Source organism: Thunnus maccoyii, chromosome 8 (genome assembly GCF_910596095.1).
Source record: "Thunnus maccoyii chromosome 8, fThuMac1.1, whole genome shotgun sequence".
Classification (NCBI taxonomy): domain Eukaryota; kingdom Metazoa; phylum Chordata; class Actinopteri; order Scombriformes; family Scombridae; genus Thunnus; species Thunnus maccoyii.
Window position 1 is genome coordinate 21,772,251 of NC_056540.1, and position 19,003 is coordinate 21,791,253.

The window sequence follows — 19,003 nt, forward strand, 5'->3', positions numbered from 1 at the left end:
TTGAAAACAAATTAAGCAAAGTGCTGAATAACTGTAAAGATTATATGATTATTATTTTGCTATTAAAATATAATGCCGTCACATGAATTCAAAGTGCACTGAAGTGTTGTTTTGCTGCACAAAAACTGTAAAAACGGTTAAAGACACTGCATACTGTACTGTGCACTGACAGTTTTAATGATTGGACTGTAACACTCTTGAAGCTCACAGGAGATCACATGGGTAATTTAGGGCAAAGATCAGGTGAGACTAGATGAAAACAGGTGAATATACACTGGGGAGGAGGAAGTGAATTACCATCAAGAGCAGGTCTACACGACAGACAGGACATTCTTTCCACGTTCATTACCACCTTCAGCTCTGCACCTTGAGTTATAAATTTGTGGAACTTGCTTTATATAATTAATGCAGCAATAAATATAAGACATAAAATGTGTTTTTTTTGTAACCTTATTAAAAGGTGTTTTAATGATTGCCAGTGATTAATGTGATGCCATTTTAGAGGTGTAAACTCGTAAAGTCATATAGCATAACTTAAGTGTTAGGATGTTCAAACTCCAGTCCCGATAGACAGTCTGTTCCTCAGCAGGAATGAATTTTGATATTAATGTGTACTGTATGACAGCATTGTTGTTAATTAAACCCTGCAACATTTCACCCAGGCTATTATTTGTTCCTGCCAGACAGCTAATGAGCCCCACATTATCTCAGCGAGAGACAAAAGCCCAGAGGACCTGCTGTACTTTAAGGAGTCTGAGACCCCTTGTGCAACTGGTTAGAAGAAAACTGTGTTTCCAGAATTACGCGCCTCTGCTCACACCGTGGGACCAACCATCATCATCCTCCTGTATTAAACATGAATAAGGCCTTCTGTTTCATCCGTCCATGTTCTAGCTGCTCATGCAGGTCAGTGGGTCAGTCCTCTTGCCACCATGAATACCAGAAAAAGGATCTTGACAAGCTTTATCACAATGAGCTGACAAAGTGAGGTACATTTTCTGGGCAAATGAGACACAGCAGCCGAGCAGCAGCTGTCATCCATCATACTCCTGGTGATAAGTGCTGGATAACTACACATCCAGTGTGGGGGAAAAAAAATAGTGAATAGTTCAGAGCATTAAGATGCTTCAAAATGTAACGCAATTCAAACCTGCAATAACTTATTTTTTGGCCACTTGGGGGCAGCAGAAAGATCTTATAAACAAAACACTGACATTATCACCTTTTAATTTGATATGGTGAACATTTACACATCCAGCAGTTACAGAGCAACATTATATATAATATTATTGGAACTGTGTTTCTGTCCATTTGGAGAATTACTGTAAATCCAAAATGTTATCTCTTGTTTTGGTCTGTTTTTGGGAAATATGTGGCTCTTTAGCTGCTAAATGCTCCACTGTATTTACCAGGTATTAGCTAACTGTGTCTGTTTGCTGGTTGGTGCTGAGCAGGTAGTGTACGGTGGATTTTCAGAGCTTTTTCTCTAAAAAAAAAAAGCTACCTACAACACTATGAGAGCAGTGAGAGTTAACCAAAGAAGAAAAGCTGCAGTCGTACAGCTTAACAATGAGCTGAAACTCATGCTGAAAATCCTTAAACAGCACCAGGAGATACACACTCTTTAACATCCTCTAGGGGGCATGATTGAACGTTTTCACCCAATCACGTTATCATTTATCAAAAGTTTTATCTAGTATTAGTATCTAGGTCACATGAGTTGGTTCAGGTTATCTGTCATTGTCCAGTCAGCCTGATCAGAAATGTTCATGGCCGCCAGTGGTGCAGGACATGCTTACTGGGATGTTAAGTAATTATATATTAATCATAGTTATTTTCAATAAAACAACAATATAAATTCATAACACTAATTATGACTAATGTCTTAATATGCTGATGAAGAAAAATGGTCTTCATGGTGCTATCAGCAACTTTTGAATTGTATGTATCCCATGAGATAAGTTGCCAGATTAGGGGTAGAAAGTTGGTCAATGTGTAGTATTCAAAATTTAGTTTCACACCGGAAAACATGTTAATATTACATGCAAAAACAGCAGAAACAGATATTATCATGCACAGGCATGTACATTATGACAGTGCACTCATTTATATATATAGTTGGAGTGTGATTAGAATGCCAGTGATTTCAGCTTATTGGGATGACTGGGATGCTAGCTGGAACCACCTGCGGGCAATATTCGTTTGCAGCAGTGGAAGTAGTCAAAGCATGCAAGAAGTAAGGTGTCTCATTGGGCCAAAAGTTCATCTTGGTGCCATGAGGATGTTGGCAGGGTGTTGGTAGTTGTGTCTGGTATTTTGCTAACCTCAGTTGTTTTTGGTTGTTCAGTTGGGACACTGGGACACCAATGTTTTGGTCTCAAGAACATAGCATTGAGCTTCAGTATTTTGGGGAAAAGAGACCTGTGTAATGTAGCCACAGGTGTACCTGTGCCCAGATGTTCAAGCACTTGAAGTCAATCAATGGCTTGAATCGGTTAAGGTGGTTGTTCAATTGTATGTGTCTTGTCTTTTTTAGAATCAGTTGATAACGGATTTGGTAGAACTGAAGATTGTGGTCGGCCTATACTATGATAGAAATGATAAAATCAGTTTAAAAACTAGTATGTGTGATGTTGATGACCAGGGAAAACAAGAATGTATCACTTCTTTTCATCAAATAAAACGTTAAATGTTTACCATTATGACCATTTTTATACCTTAATAGGGCAACGTATCCTGGGAGATACAACTCATAAAATCCAGGATATTTAAAAAATATGTGTGGAAATGTTTCACTTAGGTGAAAATTAGATTTTTAGTAACATTAAATTATTTTTTACAACTCATTTTCTACTCCTGCCTGTTTAAGGATTAAAGATAACAGCAGCTGCAGAGTTGGGTGATAATTCTCTGTAAGTTCATCACTATGTGTGAAACCTCTCATGTTACACACTGTCATTTGATAAATTGTTATTATAAAAATGTCAATAGCTGCTTCAAATTTTTTTTGGCTCTTATAGGCAACTGAATCATCAACAATCAAGACAACACACTGTGTGTCAAACACAGAGACAGAGCGAAGAGGAACAAGTTGAACTGACCACATGGACATACAGTATATAAGGAGGTTGTTCAATACTGCTAACTGCTATGTAACATTAGTATTACTGATATTGTAGTGCACTGGTTCCCTAACATTGTCTGTCATGCCTCCCTTTGCAAAGATTTAACACCCCCTTCACATGTAAATTGATTTTTTTTAACAGCCAGTAAAATTGCATAAATTAACATGATCAAGAACATGAACTGTTTCTCATTAGTTTGAGTTGTGCAAATGAAAAATGCAAGTTAAATTTAGCCAAAGTTTTTATACACAAAGCACACATGGTCTTCCTGCTGCACTGGCAGTGGGCGAAATACACTTCTTCATCCTTTGGATTTGACTGATGTGTTTGCTTAATGAGCTTCATCAGTTCTTCACTGTCACAAAATATGTCAATCTTGTTCTTTAAATGCTGTTTTTACTCTCTGACATGCTAACCTGACTCTTATTAGCATTCTTTTCATCAGAGCACACTAGTTTTTTTCATTGTTTACATATTACATCTTTCACAGAAAACATTTTGACTTGTTGTTGTAGGAAAAGCACAGGTGGAACCAGTAACATTAACGATGGATTTGTTTCAGCAATTATTGCAATGCAATTAATGTTGTTATTATTTACACCTATGTTTTATAGGTCAAAATGTCTGTTGTGAGAAAGCTTTATTCAACTGTAGTTTCACTTCACATTTTCCGTCTGATCATGTACCTCCTAATCTGTACCCTGTGGATTTTTTGACCACTAGTAGTGCTATTGAGCAATGTTTTGAAGAGCGGGTCACTTTTGTTTGTACCTTGTACTAATGTAGCGAGTGAGTGATGCGATCCACAGGGTACTTTTAATATAAAGGTTATATAAGTGTTAAAATGCTGTGATTCTCTCTTTTTTAACAGTTATATAAAAACAATTTAGAGCTTGAGGGGTCAAATCATCACATTTAAAATTGAAATGATACCAGTATTGAGTCACAGTAGGTCAGCCCTCAATATTCATTGGTATGTTAGATTGTCATTTTTGATTCTGTGGATTCATAACATCTGGAATAAATATCTCATTATTAATGAGGTTCATTACAGCTCTACAACCTCAGCTTACTTGGTTCATTTTCTGTGTAAACACTTGGAACTATCACTAGATGAAAGAGCTTCCTTAAAAAGTATGTGTGTTTTTGCTGATTCCTCATCTTTACCTCACCAATCTAAAAAAAAAGCCTAAACAAGCCCGGCAGGTTTAGATGCAATAGATGCATGTCATTAAAATGTCAACTTTTAGAGCTGCTACATGCTCACATTTTATCGCATTTTCAAAAAGTCTGATAAACTACTGTTATTTAACATGAAATGTTAGCACTGAGCACCAGACAGAGACATGCAGGGATGATTTAGATGGTGCTTCTCTCCACACATATTGAGTAAGGTGACTAAAGGGCAAAACTCCCAAAAAGTCAAGGCAACCTTTTAATTGCCGACAGATACATGGCAGAGCACACAGACACAATCGTTACTCCAAATTAAGATTTACTCATCTCTACAATCATGATCTATTAGAGTACATAGCAAGATAACATCACAATTCCTGAAATGCAGCCACAAATATGTTGAGAAAGGAAAGATAAACCCAGTATTTCCAGTTTGCTGTTCAGTTCTCTGCAGCCTGCTTCAGCACTGTGGCTGTGAATGCACATCGAGGCTATAAGCGGTGCAGCCTTACTGGGAGAGTGAAAGTGGATGTGAAAGCTCAATCACATTCTAAATTGTACAACAGAGCAGAGGAGTCTACTTGGCAGTCACACTGGAGAGACAGAGAGGAGAGAGAAACAGAGTCTGGAGAAAAAAAAAAAAAAGGCAAGCATTTGTGTCTGTTTACCCACCGCACTGTACATACAACATGCTGCACACGAGCTGCTGGTGGATTGGCAAAATGAAGTATTGGCAATTAAGGTGCCGATCTTTCTTACACCCCGTATTATTCTAGCTTCTAAAAAGAAAATCACATACACACTAAAATGCTGTATGGCACAATAAATAACTCCCGGTGGGCTTGGCAGTGCTGTCACGCTCTCTGTAGCAGTCACCGTCCCAGAAGAAGGCAATGTGCCACAACCGCTATGAAGCCTTCCTACCTCAGGCACTCCACTGGCAACAATTTAAAACAACTCTCTTTTGTTTTTCCTGGTCTGCATCCCCTCCCTTCCCAGACTGTTCCCCTAGTAGAAGGCATAATGCATCATCTTAGGAGGGAGCCCGTAGCGGCCTAATTTAACAGCCAGGGAGAAACACCAGTGGACACTAGCTTGCTAATAAATGAATGAGCCTGACGTGTAAAATCAGAAAAGATTACAGACTGAGGGGCAAGCCTCCCAAAAGGTCCTGACAAACCAGCTGTTTAGATAAGCCCTGTTGTCTCTCTAGAATATTAATTCCTTCACACGAGACTGAATAAACAAACAGGGTGTAAGGAGAAGTTAGCACTGTCTTGTTTTATTCTGAGAGATAAACTAAGAAAAAAAAGATCATATCATGATTCTATCTTTTGTCTCCCACCCCTGTTGCATGTTGACATCTGGACACTAAGGGGACTGTTGGGTATATACAGCCTACGAGCAATAAATAAACAAAGGGGTGCCCAGCCTTGAGAAGCCATACACCTGTGACTAGTTGAAAAGCAGCAGGCACAGCAGTGTTCATTAGAGAAGCCGGTCCTGACAGTGAGGCCTTTAAGAGGCCATCAGGAGCGACAACTCAGCAGCTACCTTGGGACCAGAGAAGGAAAGGCATCAAGGTGAGCAATGCAATTTCGGCTTGAATAATGGAGCACTTTCCTCGGGTCTGACATTCATGTATTTCTCAGGCAGTTTTAGCCCATACGGCCCAACAGCACCTGTGAGCTATTCAAGGTTCCCGAGGAAAAACTGGTTTACAATGTCTACAGGTCCACAATTACTCTGTGCCTGGCTGCTGGTCTGCAGATAATCTAGCTCAAAGTAGTTCATGAATTAAAAATAGCACCAAATAAATCAAATCTAATGATATGACAATTTAGATTTTTTCTTTTTTATGCACAACACTGCACACATATACACACGACACACAGCAACATTTAGAAAGAGAAAAAAAAAGATTTTTAAAAATAATTTTGTTTAGGCAAATTATTCTCACTTTTCTCTTGGATTCACCAGCCAGATTCCATTTTCACGGAGTTGCTGATGTAAACTGGTAATAACAGAGGATTAATTTACAAGGAGGCAAAATCCCCTAGTGAGACTTGTGGCCCAGAACAATAATGAGCACATAGTAAACAGAAATTTGCCGTAAGCCAAAAGAGAATGCAAGCACCTAATCTACACACTGAAACACACAATGCACACTGATGCGTATACAATCACATGTGCACAAGCACAACCACGCCCTCAGACACACACACACACACACACGCACACACACACACACACACACACACACAAACCCAAACTGGCAAAGTAATGATGGCAAAGTATCTTCCCCAGGCCTCTGTAACAACATATGTTTGCAGGTAATTAAAAGAGGATCCCGAGCGGTTATCATGTCATACTGAAATACAATGCACAGAGCAAATTACCTTTCTGTGGTTATTTATACAAAGCTGGGTGCATGAGGTCGCATTGCTTTGGTGAACTGCAAGAACAGAGGGGAAATGTTAGTGGCTTTAGTCGTGCTGTGGTTTTGACTTTTAATTAGAGTGCGGAGGAGAAAATGGTATGTAATATGTATAGTATGAAATGTGTGTGTGATTGTTTTACTTGAGCAACAGTTCTAAGTACTTGTCTTTAATGCAAGTACAGAAGTAAAACTATTGAGCACGAAACAAATGTAGCCAAGCAGCAGAGAATCAGTAAATCAAGTGTGCAAGAATCAATTTTTCATAGCAGAGCAAATTTTATACAAATTTTGCTCATTATCTTTAAAGCTGTGGATTCTTGGTTTTGTCAGTTTTTGTTTGAATCCTTTGCACTGAAAAGCTCCATCTGAGAGCAGAGTTTACCCCATTGGATTAAACCTGGAAGTGAAGAGTCATTCTGTTCAGTGCCACCTTCCAAGTAAAGTTAGACTACCTCCCAGTGTGCTACACCACTTTGTTTGTTTGACTTAGACTTAAACTGTGAAAAAAAGTGAGTCTAACAGCTAGATTGCACCTCTCACATTCTCAGGTGCTCAGAATCTGTAAAAACAGCTGGAGCGAACAGTAAGATCTCAGATTTCATACAGAGAAGGCACCAGATCAGGAATTTTCTATAAAAACTTGTTTTTCAGTCATGAAATTGAGTGTTCATGCACACTTTCAAATCTTTACTTTTACAATCATTAAAACTCTAATATGTTTTGGGCTCACTCTGTGGTTTGGTTATTAATACACTGTTGATTATTGATTATTAATAAAGCCGTCAAATGTTTACTTGCAAAAACACTCAGCTTTCTGAACCGACTATCATCAAATCATATTTGTCCTATACTGAGACAGACATTGATGGTATGTTAATATACAGTATTTGTCTTAAACTTGCAATAAATGATCTTTTGGCGCAATAAGCTATTGATACAACATAGACATACTATCACCTAGACCTGTAGCAGAGCTCACGGTTCTCTCCGGTTACAAAGGTGCTCGATCTGCCTGACTGAACATACATTTTTGTTGTTTAGTTGAATATTTTGAATAAAGTTTGCTGTGTGTCTAGATTGTAGCAAAAAATTAAAAGTCAGACTCAGAGTCTGTTTCTGCGTTTTACTTTTAGTACGTACTGCAGCTGCCCTTACAAAGTATGTGCTGTTGCATACAGTATGCATACAACTGAGACATACTACTTCATCATAACATTGTACCTTGGCCCTCTTGCTCATACGTCTGTCGCAGTCTGTAGCGCAAAATTTGAATATTGTTGACAAAATGGGTTGGTGCTTGAATGTGCTGTTATCTGTTATTGCAGCTTCCGTCACTGCACTGTCAATGTGCTATCATCTGTCTGTGCTCTCTGGTTGGTACTAGATTGGATGGGCCAGAGGGGCTATTTGCGAATCTCTTGTGTGATTTGTATGCTAACCTTAACCTTAACCTTTACTAACCATAACCCTAATCTTAAACCTAACTCTAACCTTAACCAATTTTTGACCTGTGACAGAGTGTCACAGCCTGCCTGACAGCCTGTTGTGATGTTTAAGTGACCACTGTTGTGAAGCATTGCACTTGACTTGTTTTTTTTAGAAAAAAAAAAAGAAAAAAAGAAAAGCAGCACAGGAGCAGGAGCGAGAGCAGGTAAGTTACTGCTACTTCATTTCTGTGAAAGACTAGAGCATGGACTTCAAAAACGTGAGTCAAATACACCCTCTCTTTGTGTCTGTCTGTATCTTTGTCTCTTCTCTTTGATTTCTTTCCTAAATGAATGTCCTGCTGTGGCTCTCTGTGTGCAACATTATTTAACTCTTTGCGGTGTTGTTGTTGATGGTTTGTAGCTTTTATTTTGTGCTGTTTGCTGTTTGTCTGGATGTTGAAGCTGTTGTGGTAGTGCTGCTGTCTTTGGAGCCCGCCAAGGCTTTGAATAAGTTGTTTGCTGCTTGTTAAATCACCTGTTGCTGCTGCTTGTCTGTGATTCGTGTTTGTTTGGGGCCTGTGCAGAAGGTCTGCTGGTTGGCCCTGAAAATGTCTTCATTCACCACTTGTTTTCGAGCTGCATTGTATAACTTTTAGTAACTAACTATGGTATTGTATGCATTGAGGGATGTTTTTTGAATGTCAAGTATATAAATGCGGGTGTGTAAGTTATGTATTTGATACATGCTTTGATATTTGTGGATGTGAAAATAAGGTTTTAGATCTGTTAATGTAGAGTTCAATCATGTATCAGAGATGAAGCTTTTTTGATCTGTAGCTAATATATTTTTGTTTGCTAAGTAAAAAAGAGAATTGTGTAATTATAGCTTACTTATGATATGTACATTGCACACCCGGTTGGAGTGATTTTCTGGATGAGTTAGTTACTGTTTCCCTCCTAACGACCAACTCTGCCAAATTATGTATGTGTGTCTGCAAGCACATCGGATCTTTCAGACATATTTCTAACAAGCGAGTGTTGTTCCATCACGTCTTGCTATGGGATGAAACTTCAGCTCTGCATAAACAGAAAAATAACATTCATTTACATTTTAACCACAGTTAAATATAGTATCCACACAATCTGGGGACATTTCTATTACTTTTGTGACAAATATGCATGTCTTTGGAGTTAAAGCTATGTTGAACGTACAGTAAGCAGTTTGTCCTGTGCGTACTGTAACATGCATCTATTGGTAAATACTGTATTACGATGTGCAAAATATAGTTTATTTCACTAAAATCCTGCAGCTATATTTCTGCGACTTCTCTCTTATTTTCATTCAATTCTGCTGAAGTCTGGAAGCATTGGAAATTACACATCTCAGCTCAGTGGATGTTTCTTATTGTTTTAAGCCTTGAAGATGTACTGATACATGTATGTCATACTAATGTGCTTTTTGTATAAATTGTGCTTTTTGATGGTAGAAGTACTTTTTGAAATGGGACCTGCTGGTGCAGCCTATTATGTTCTTGAGAGAGAGAGGGATTGTGAATGTAATTATAGCTTATAAATGAAGCTAAACTTTGTTAATCTCACACTTTGCTATATTGTTGGATGCATGATGCTTACATAATTTGTGTAAGTGGCATGCTGTCAATTTGTTTTTGTTATGTAGTGGCATTGTACAAATAGCTTATAGGCTTATCCTAAAAAAATGGTTGTGTGGATACCAGCAAACAGCACCAGCGGGGGCACTGTGGCCTGTAGTATTGTCATTGATTCCACCTCCTTAGTACTGCCTTAATTGGGCCCCTGCAAGTCGATTTGGCTGCCAGGAATTTTAAAGCTAGCAGCCTGTGTATCTGCGAATGCGTCATGTTGTCGCCCATTGTCAAGTTAACGATCAAAGTGATGTGTTTTTTTAATCTAGCTAGGAGGTAAAATGGAAAGAAAGTACAAATCGAGTGCATTAAGATGCAAGAAGCGAGAGACTAAGAAAAGTTTAATTGCATCCTGTTCTCCTCTTACATCTTACTTCTCGTCTTGCTTGTCCTTTCAACACAACCGCTACATTGATGGAACAGATAATCAAGCTAACGTTACTGCTAGCACTACTAGCTTGACAGTGGCTAATGGAAAGAGACATCAATTAAACAAATGAGACAAAAATCTTACACTTGTTCGTTTATTTATTGAGGAAAATGATCCAATGTTACATATTTGTGCGTGCAAAAATGTGTGTAAAATATGAACCTCTAGGATTATCAGTTCATTTGAAGAGGAAATTAGAGTCAGGTGGCTCAATCAATAGGATGACAATCAAGTGTGAGTCTGGGAGGCCCTGCCTTATTTGAAGAAGAGAAATCTAGGTCTTCTCTATCAAAGTCTGAGCTTCACAACACAGGTTTGTGGACATGTGTCATGGCTCAAACAAAGGAGATTTCTGATGACCTTAGAAGAAGAGTTGCTGATACTCACCAGGCTGGAAAGGGTTACAAAACCATTTCTAAAGAGTTTGGACTCCACCGGTCGACTGTCAGGCAGATTGTGTACAAATGGAGGACATTAAAACACCATTGATATCCTCCCCAGGAGTGGTCGAACAACAAAGATCACACCAAGAGCAGATGTATAATAGTCCGGGAGGTCTCAAGGGACCCCAGGGTAACTAAACTAAAGGCCTCTCTTGCAGTGCCTACAGTCAATGTTCATGAGTTCACCATCAGGAGAACATTGAACATCAATGGTATGCATGGCAGAGTTGCAAGGAAAAACCCACTTCTCTCCAAAAAGAACATTGCTGCTGTTTATGATTTGCTCAAGACCAAGTGGATAAGCCAAAAGGCTGTTGGAAAAATGCTCTGTGGATGGATTAGACCAAAATCGAACTTTTCGGCTTGAATGAGAAGTGTTATGTTTGGCAATGAGCAAACACTGCATTCCAGCATAAGAACTAGGGATGTGCAGAGAGCCCAGTATTTGTATTTGTATCTGTATTTGTTGAGGCAGCAAAATTATTCGTTTTTGTATTTGCATTCGAATAAAAGTGGAAAGAGGCTTAAAAATCCTGTTTTTTGTTTTTATTACAAATTACAATATTATTATTATTACATTGTTTTTTCTTTTGGAAAACAAATAATTTTTAAAATATTTGTATGAAGGAAATATTCGTAAAAAAAAAACACTATTTGTGCTTTGCCGAATAACGTACTTGTATTCAGGCACACCTCTAATAAGAACCTTATCCCATCTGGGAAACATGGTGGTGGCATTATCATGGTTTGGACCTGCTTTGCTGCCTCTGGATCAGGATGGCTTGCAATCATTGATGGAGCAATGAATTCTGTGTTGTACCAGCAAATTCTACAGGAAACTGTCAAGGTCTGTCTGTGAACTGAAGCTCAACAGAAAGTGGGTCATGCAGTAAGACAACGACCCTAAACATACAAGTCGCTTTACCAAAGAATGGTTAGAGCAGAAGGATGTTAATGTTTTGGAATAGCCGAGTCAAAGTCCTGACCTTAATCCTATAGACGTGCTGTGAAGGACCTGAAGCAGGCAGTTCATGCAAAGAAGCCCACCATACTTCCCCGAGTTGAGACTTTTCTGTAAGGAAGAAGGGGCTAAAATTCCTCCAAACTGATGTGCAGGCCTGATAAACATTTACTGTAAACGTTTGGTTGAAGCTATTGCTGCAAAAGGGGGTCACATCAGTTACTGAAAGCAAGGGTTCACATACTTATGTTATGTTATATGTAAGATTTGACAATTTTCCTCAATAAATAAATGACTAAGTTTAATGTTTTTGTCTCATTTGTTTAATTCGATTCCCTTTATCTAGTTTTAGAACTTGTGTAAAAATCTGATCACGTTTTAGGTCATATTTATGCAGAAATAGAGAAAATTCTAAAGGGTTCACAAACTTTCAAGCAGCACTGTATGTGTAAGTCACGTATCTACAGTATGATATGTGTATTGTTCCTTTTTGATGAGAACATAAATATGCTATGTCTAAATGCCATCTTAAAGTTTTCTTATTGAATAATGTAGTTTGTTGTATTATATATGTTTGTTGTATATGAAACACTCTAAATTTGTTAACTATTTTGATAAAACGATCGTCCTACTGTGTACCTTATTTCCTTATGATGTCCTGTGACTTGGCTTCTGACTACACCACTGATATTATTATTATTAAGTGCTTTGTTTCAGACTTAATTTAGCTAACCTTGATAAATGTGTGGGGTCACAAGATGATAAAGAGTATAAAACTGAAAAAAGAGCAATTTCTGTGAATTTTTCTCTTATTGCACTGCTCTTTTCTTAGGAGATAATGGACATTTTCACCTTTTCAGGGCTCAACAAAGTTACAAACATTCATAATTAGTCTTTATTAGCTTAAATTTTGGTTATGAAGAAATCAGGCAGATTAATCTGTTTAAGTCCATACTTACTGCACCTCAGCACCTGGCTGTGTTACTGCTTGTGGTATTGTAGACTGTCTGCTTTGTATTTGAATAGGCCTTGTATAGTCTTGTAGATTGCCCTGTCTATTTTATGTTTATGTTATTCCTGTGTAAGAAAGACGTGGCACTGAGACAGTGCACCTGGCCTGTCGTTGTCTATTGGCGGTGGTGCCGAATTGTTCCTCAATCGATGCATGTAGAGTGCTTTGTGCTGTCCTTGGTGCAGAAACATTTGAACACGACTGGCAACCTGTTTTCTTTTTTGTTCTTCAGAAAAAGCTTGTCTGACAAAGTGGCTTCACTGTATGTTTTCTTAGATATACATTAGGCTTGCTAGGCTCAATTAGTGACAATTTGTAATTATGGATAGGATAGGAAAGGATACGATATATCAGCTATTTTACAGCTGTGAATTTTCAAATGACTTTACCAGAAGAGCCCCTCGAGAATACTCCGCCCCCTCTGTGCTGAGAGTCTAGCTCTGCCCCCGACCTAGACATAAAGCCATGCTATAAAGTTTTAATGGAAAACATGTTAGCAAACTTTAGCATTAATGTGAAGTCTTGTTTCTGTCCACCTGTGAATATAAGTCAAATATTTATCCTCCTTTAGGCTCTGTTTTGGTCTCAACTAACTCCCGAGGGAAGTATCCAACTCTTCTTTTCACCACCTAGTCACCAACTTTGTTTGTCAGCCTCTTGATGCTGAGTAGGTAGTGTACAGTGAGTTTATTATAGTTTTTTCACTGAAAACAGTTGCCGGCTGCGCCTGGAAATGACTATGGTGAAGAAACAGTGAAATTGTTGGCTACGAAACCAAAACAATGAGCTGAAAGATGCCATGAAGCTTCCTACAGCTGAGAGGAACTGTGGAGTCCGGTGATAATTATCCACGGGTTCATCATTACATGTCATTTGATCCATTGTTAATATGAAAATATTGATTAGTGAAGCTTTAAAGAGCATTCAAGTGAACTGTGGCAGTTGATGTGACTCCTCTGTCAGACACAGGAACCAACCATGCATGCTTAGACTCTCTGGTTCATCTTGCTTTGAACAGGTTTCCGAGTTAGCCTGGAGCTGGGGAGATAATGTTTTCACTCAGAGAACCATGATTACATATGCCTCTCTATTATTTTATAAGACAATATATATTACATATCTTTGAGAATTCTGACAGGAGAGAGTTGTTACCATCACCAGAATGCTCATCTTTGTACTTAAAATAAAAACAACCCCCCATACAACAGTTCCTTACGTAAAATACATCCCTTTGGCTTCAGATGTTGTGCTCTGTTACCCAGAATCTATACATGTAGGTGCAAGATGTCACCCAGGATTAGCTTGTAAGTCAAGAAGTGTCCTGCTGCGTTGCACCTTATACCCTTGTTCACCAAACAAGGTGCTGGCTGCCACATTCATGCAGGAGAACTAATCCATCCAGTCGAATTTTTCTGTCCATCTGTCCACCAATCTACTGCATAAATCCATCTCTTCGCCTTCAGAATAGTCCCCACAGTGGTTTGCTGAGGATACATACCTGAGTTTTACTGTCGTGCTGTGTCTGAGGGAGCTTCCTTTCCATCTGACAGACAGGCGAGTCTCCTTTGAAGTGGCTCCATCTCGCACACGCATGTGGAGGCCAGAGAACAAGCCTTCCCCTCAAGACCCCATTAAAGCAAAACCCAGAGTCCGCAGGTTTGATATTCATCGCCTGGGCAACCTCTGCCATCAACACATTTTGTGCCACGTGAGAATGATCACAGCTTATTAAAGTGGAAATAATGACTGCTCTACCTCCGGCATGAAATATTTAACAAGGACAAAGGAGATGGCTCAAAGGTGATTCATATCTATGTTGAAGGGAGGGAACGTGGACAGTACCGTCTACACAGGAAGTGAAGATGAACCTTTGGTTAACCTGAGCTTAGAAGAGACTGTTGGCAATTGAAATATGTACCTTAATGGAAGCAGAAACTAGAGAAAAATGGCAGAGGAGGCTCTCTGAATTGATGTTTATTAGCCATAACAAAGATGTTGACATAACAGGGGTCATCCTGCACTGTACATGTCCCCTTGTTCACTTCAATGCATATTACAATTATTAAGAATTATATGTTGCAGGTTTGAAATATATGTGCTTATTTTTAACCATCATTTCATTTTAATCATTTCTCTCATTTTCAACAGCACTCACAACGTATAGAGCATGCAATTTCTGGATGTGAAATTATTGATGTACTTTTCCTTCTGACTTGGGTAAATTAGCTTTTTTGGCCCTTTGGGAAAATCAGGGGAAAGCAGCAGAGTGAAAATGTTCTCCATCAAGTGTGATTGAATTGGATTTTACAAGATGAATTGCCAGGACAAGAGTTTATCCCAATTACATTGCCAAGAGGTTTCAGTCCTACTGCAGCCACTCTGGTCAACAGCAATTAGGGTCAGCTTTGAGCTATCAGGATCTTCCATTGTGAGAAGATGTTTACAATGCGAAGAGAAAGTAGATAAATGCATGAGGATGACATTTGCAACCATATAAAAGCGGTTTGTGGCTTTGTCCAAGATTTCATGAAATTATAGATCTGACAGCCAAAACACGAGAAGAGGAAAACACAGCTGTCTTTTCCATAGCCCACACATCTTTTAATCTAGTGGAATACAATACAGACTGCACAGACTGCCTCTGGCTCTTTGTGTGGCCGTCCATTTTCCTTACTTGCGTATTTTCTCTTTGATGTAACCTGTATGATTTGCTGATAGGGAAACTCAGTCTGTCTTTCATCTGTTTTTCATCAAAACTACACTTACCACACAGGATGACAATAGGGCTGATGACTAGCAAACAATGAGGTGATATTTAGTCTTACCTTCCCCAGACTGGGGCTCCACAGATATCTTAGGCTGAAAACACAGAGAGCCAAAACGAGGAAGACCAGAGCCAGAACCAAAGCCACTCGCTGGTAGGTGTGGTACTTGGCCTTCTTTTCTTTTCCCACCTCAACCTGCAAACAATATAGGATCAAAATGGTATATAGTATATAAACAAATGGCCCAAATATCACAACAATGTGCCTCACAATTTAACTGATAAATATTTGATATTTTAGGGATTATTTTGCTTTCTTTCTTTCTTTTATTTTATATGAGAAGTTCGATACCATTCTAATATCCATTCATTAAACAGAAGGCTACAGCCAGCAGAAACTGTGGGAAACAGGTAGCCTGTCTCTGTTGAAAGATAACAAAATCCAAAGATAAAAAACTTAAAGTTGATTAACATGTAATTTCTCCTTTTTTTTTAATTCTTAAAGACACCAAGGTGTTAAAAAGACAATATGTGGTGTTAATTAGTAAGCTTTAAAAAATGCTGGTAGGTGGATCTCGTTACCTTTGGACAGAGCCAAGCTAGCTGTTTCACCGTGTTTCCACTCTAAGGTTAGCTAAGCAGGTGATAGCTGTATGTGCTTCATATTTAGCATGCAGACATGTAAGTGGTATCGAAATTCTCATCTAAATCATCAAGAAAGCAAATACATGTATTTCCCCAAATATTAAGCTATTCTTTTAATTGATCCTTTCCATGTTTAAATTTTCTCTTCTATTTTTTCAGTACTGCATTCAACCCAAAGAGACGCTATTGGACTTGGCCATTCTGCAGAATTTGTCCACTGTTGAGGCTACAGATGACTAAATTATAACCATTTCCACGCCAAGCACAGGGAGTACTGCCACAAAGTGCCACAGAAAGGTTACGTTTATTAAACTTTTCTTCAAATTAAAACTCTTCCCACTGTAGTCAATTCCCCAAGCTTAAGGCCACAAATTAATAAAGACGAGCTTTTGTTTCAGCAGAGCTCCGGCAGGGACAAAAATGAAAGCTTCTCATTCACACTGGACCACTTTTGAAGGTCTCAGAGGCCAACAGAAAAGCAGATATGCAAAAAAAATGGAACCAACTTCAATTAGCAAAATTGGCAATGCTATCTTAGTGTCTTTTAAAAGGATGATAAAGCAGCTTTGGTTTTCAATTGTGACTGAGGTTGTTACAGTAGTTAACCTGCAGTAGATTGGACAGAGCTTTAACAAGCTTACCTCTTTATGTAATATGTAGGAATGTTTTAGTTTATTTTTAAATAAACATTGTGGGATTTTTGTGAACTTTTGACTTATATACTGTTATAACAATGACTCAAAATAGTTCTAAAACACACATTTTGTATTTCCTTTTTACTTATTTTAGAAATACAGTATGTAGGTGGCATGACTAACAGGAAAAAAATATGATTCAGCAATAACGGCATACAGTTACACTGTGTGCTTGTTGAATATGAATTGAATGTGTGATTGGTACATTAGCCATACGACTTTGGGGAAGGACACAAGACACATTATTCAAGATAGGTTCCTAAAAAGTTAAACCATGCATTCGCCATTAATGCATTCTGCATTGTCACCATTCTTCATTTGACATATTGGAGACAGTGACCATAAAAATGTGAGGCACATCAAAGAGTTGTGCATCCCTCAGGGCATGATGAAAAACAGAGGGCTACAATCAGAGCACCAGAAATTCCTTACATTGTAAATTTTTCAGAGTGAAGGAAAAAAAAAAAAAAAAAACGGTGGCTGAAATCCAGTGCTCTCCTGTGGCAGGTTGCATAAGCAGTGGAAACTTAACTGGAGGACAAACCTCTCTCTGCCTGTGCTTTGAATAGTGAATACTCAGAGGAAGAAGGTGGGATTGAGAGACAGACAGACAGACAGAAATAAAGGCAGGGATGGAGACAGAGTGAGCAGTCTGAGTGCTCAGCGCCAGCCAACTAGTGTTTAAAGGTTTAGGAGTTCAGAATCAGCCTGGCAATTCCTCTTGAGCTTTGTGAGGAAGAGCGCCTGGAGCCCCCTGCTGTTATCATGCAAAGAGAGAGCACTTCCTCAAGAAAACAACAGAAAAAAAACAGAAGTAGCCTACATAACCAGCAAGCAGAGGCAGTGATTTATCACACTTGGACACACTCATATGCTGTACAAATGCTTTTGAATTCCTATCAAAACTATCCTAAAAGTAAGAAGCCACAGGTGATTTCTTTATAACAACCCTCCATCCATCAGTTACAGTGTATTATGATAAGTATCTGCTGGAACACTTGCCATTTATTTGCCAGTGGAAGGTGATGGACAATCAAGTAGCTTTCTTTTGATAATAATTATATGCTGTCAAGGTACTTGCCCTTCTTGCTCTATTGTTCAGAAGTTCTGCAACAAGTGAAATATGAAAGGTGGAAGAAAAAGGATTTCAGAGCCAAAAATCCCCCCTCCTTCTCTCCTCAATAATAAAGTCTCAAATAAAGACAATGCTTGGTGTATATTTGAATGCGTCTTGCATGCGAGGAGCAAGGATATTCTAGATATAAAGCAAATACAGTGGTTCAGGTGAGACTGAGTATGAGATTGGAAATAAAGAAAGAAAGCCAAGTTGAAAAGCCAAAAGGAATTAGATGGAAATATTACTATTCTGAGAAAACTCAGCATGAGATCAAGCTGTACTCTTTTTGACTTCAATAAAGGCAGACTCCTGACATATTTTAGTTAAAGCTTACACTCATATATCACAGGATTTCTTTTCTTTTAAACCACTACCGCTGCCACCTGCACTTAATTTATTGAGCTGTAAATTTTAAGGGGTCACATTTTCTTGACACTGAGGCCTAAAATTCTACTTTGTATTTGTAAAAGAAATAAATTATAGAATTAATGTAAATTGTTTTGTGCAATTGGTATAAGAGCAATAAATCAAACCTCAAAAGAAAAAAAAAGCACTCACATCTTTCCACAGAATCTGTTGACTGCTGGATTGACTGCTAGCTTCCATGATGCAAGCCCACAGGAGGAATTGTTCCGACCTTCTTAGCTGGGGAAAAAACTGACGCTCTGCAAGGCAAAGAGTCCCAAGTCCCAGCTTCATTCCATTGGTGTAATTTGGGAGTGTGCTTGAAGGGGAGGGAAGTTTCAGATGGAGTGGAATTACTGAAACATTTGTGATACCCATTAAAAGCAAGGCAGATGTCTCCTGCCTGCATGCCTGCTCTCATTTCAAAGGTGGAAATCCACAAATGGATTCAGACTGAAAGACAAACCCTCTGTTGAATAAATCACATACTATATTTGGATAAAAATACTGGTTCACCACTTTTAAAAGATTCCTGCTTGGAGGACACAAAGTTTGCAAAAAAAAGTAAAAAAAAAAAAAAAATTATCTACATACTGCAAATACTGATCTTTTCAGTCATATTTTTTTTAACTTCAAAAAGAGTTCAACTACCTTCTCTCTGCTTTTGTTCCCCAGTCATTCAGCCTGCACACTCAATAA

The 19,003-nt window shown here is 38.5% G+C and overlaps 1 protein-coding gene across 1 annotated transcript in view; it reads right to left on the reverse strand.

Annotated features, from left to right (window-relative positions):
- The window catches only part of tnmd (tenomodulin), a 62,922-nt gene extending 44,353 nt beyond the window's left edge, over window positions 1-18,569 (reverse strand). Inside the window, exons 1-2 of the mRNA XM_042419277.1 lie at window positions 18,458-18,569; window positions 15,504-15,638 (exon numbers count right to left, since the gene is read on the reverse strand). Coding sequence (XP_042275211.1) covers window positions 15,504-15,638; window positions 18,458-18,505 — 183 coding nt within the window. The 5' untranslated portion in view covers window positions 18,506-18,569. The remainder of the gene's footprint in view (window positions 1-15,503; window positions 15,639-18,457) is intronic.
- Between the last annotated feature and the right edge of the window lie 434 nt (window positions 18,570-19,003).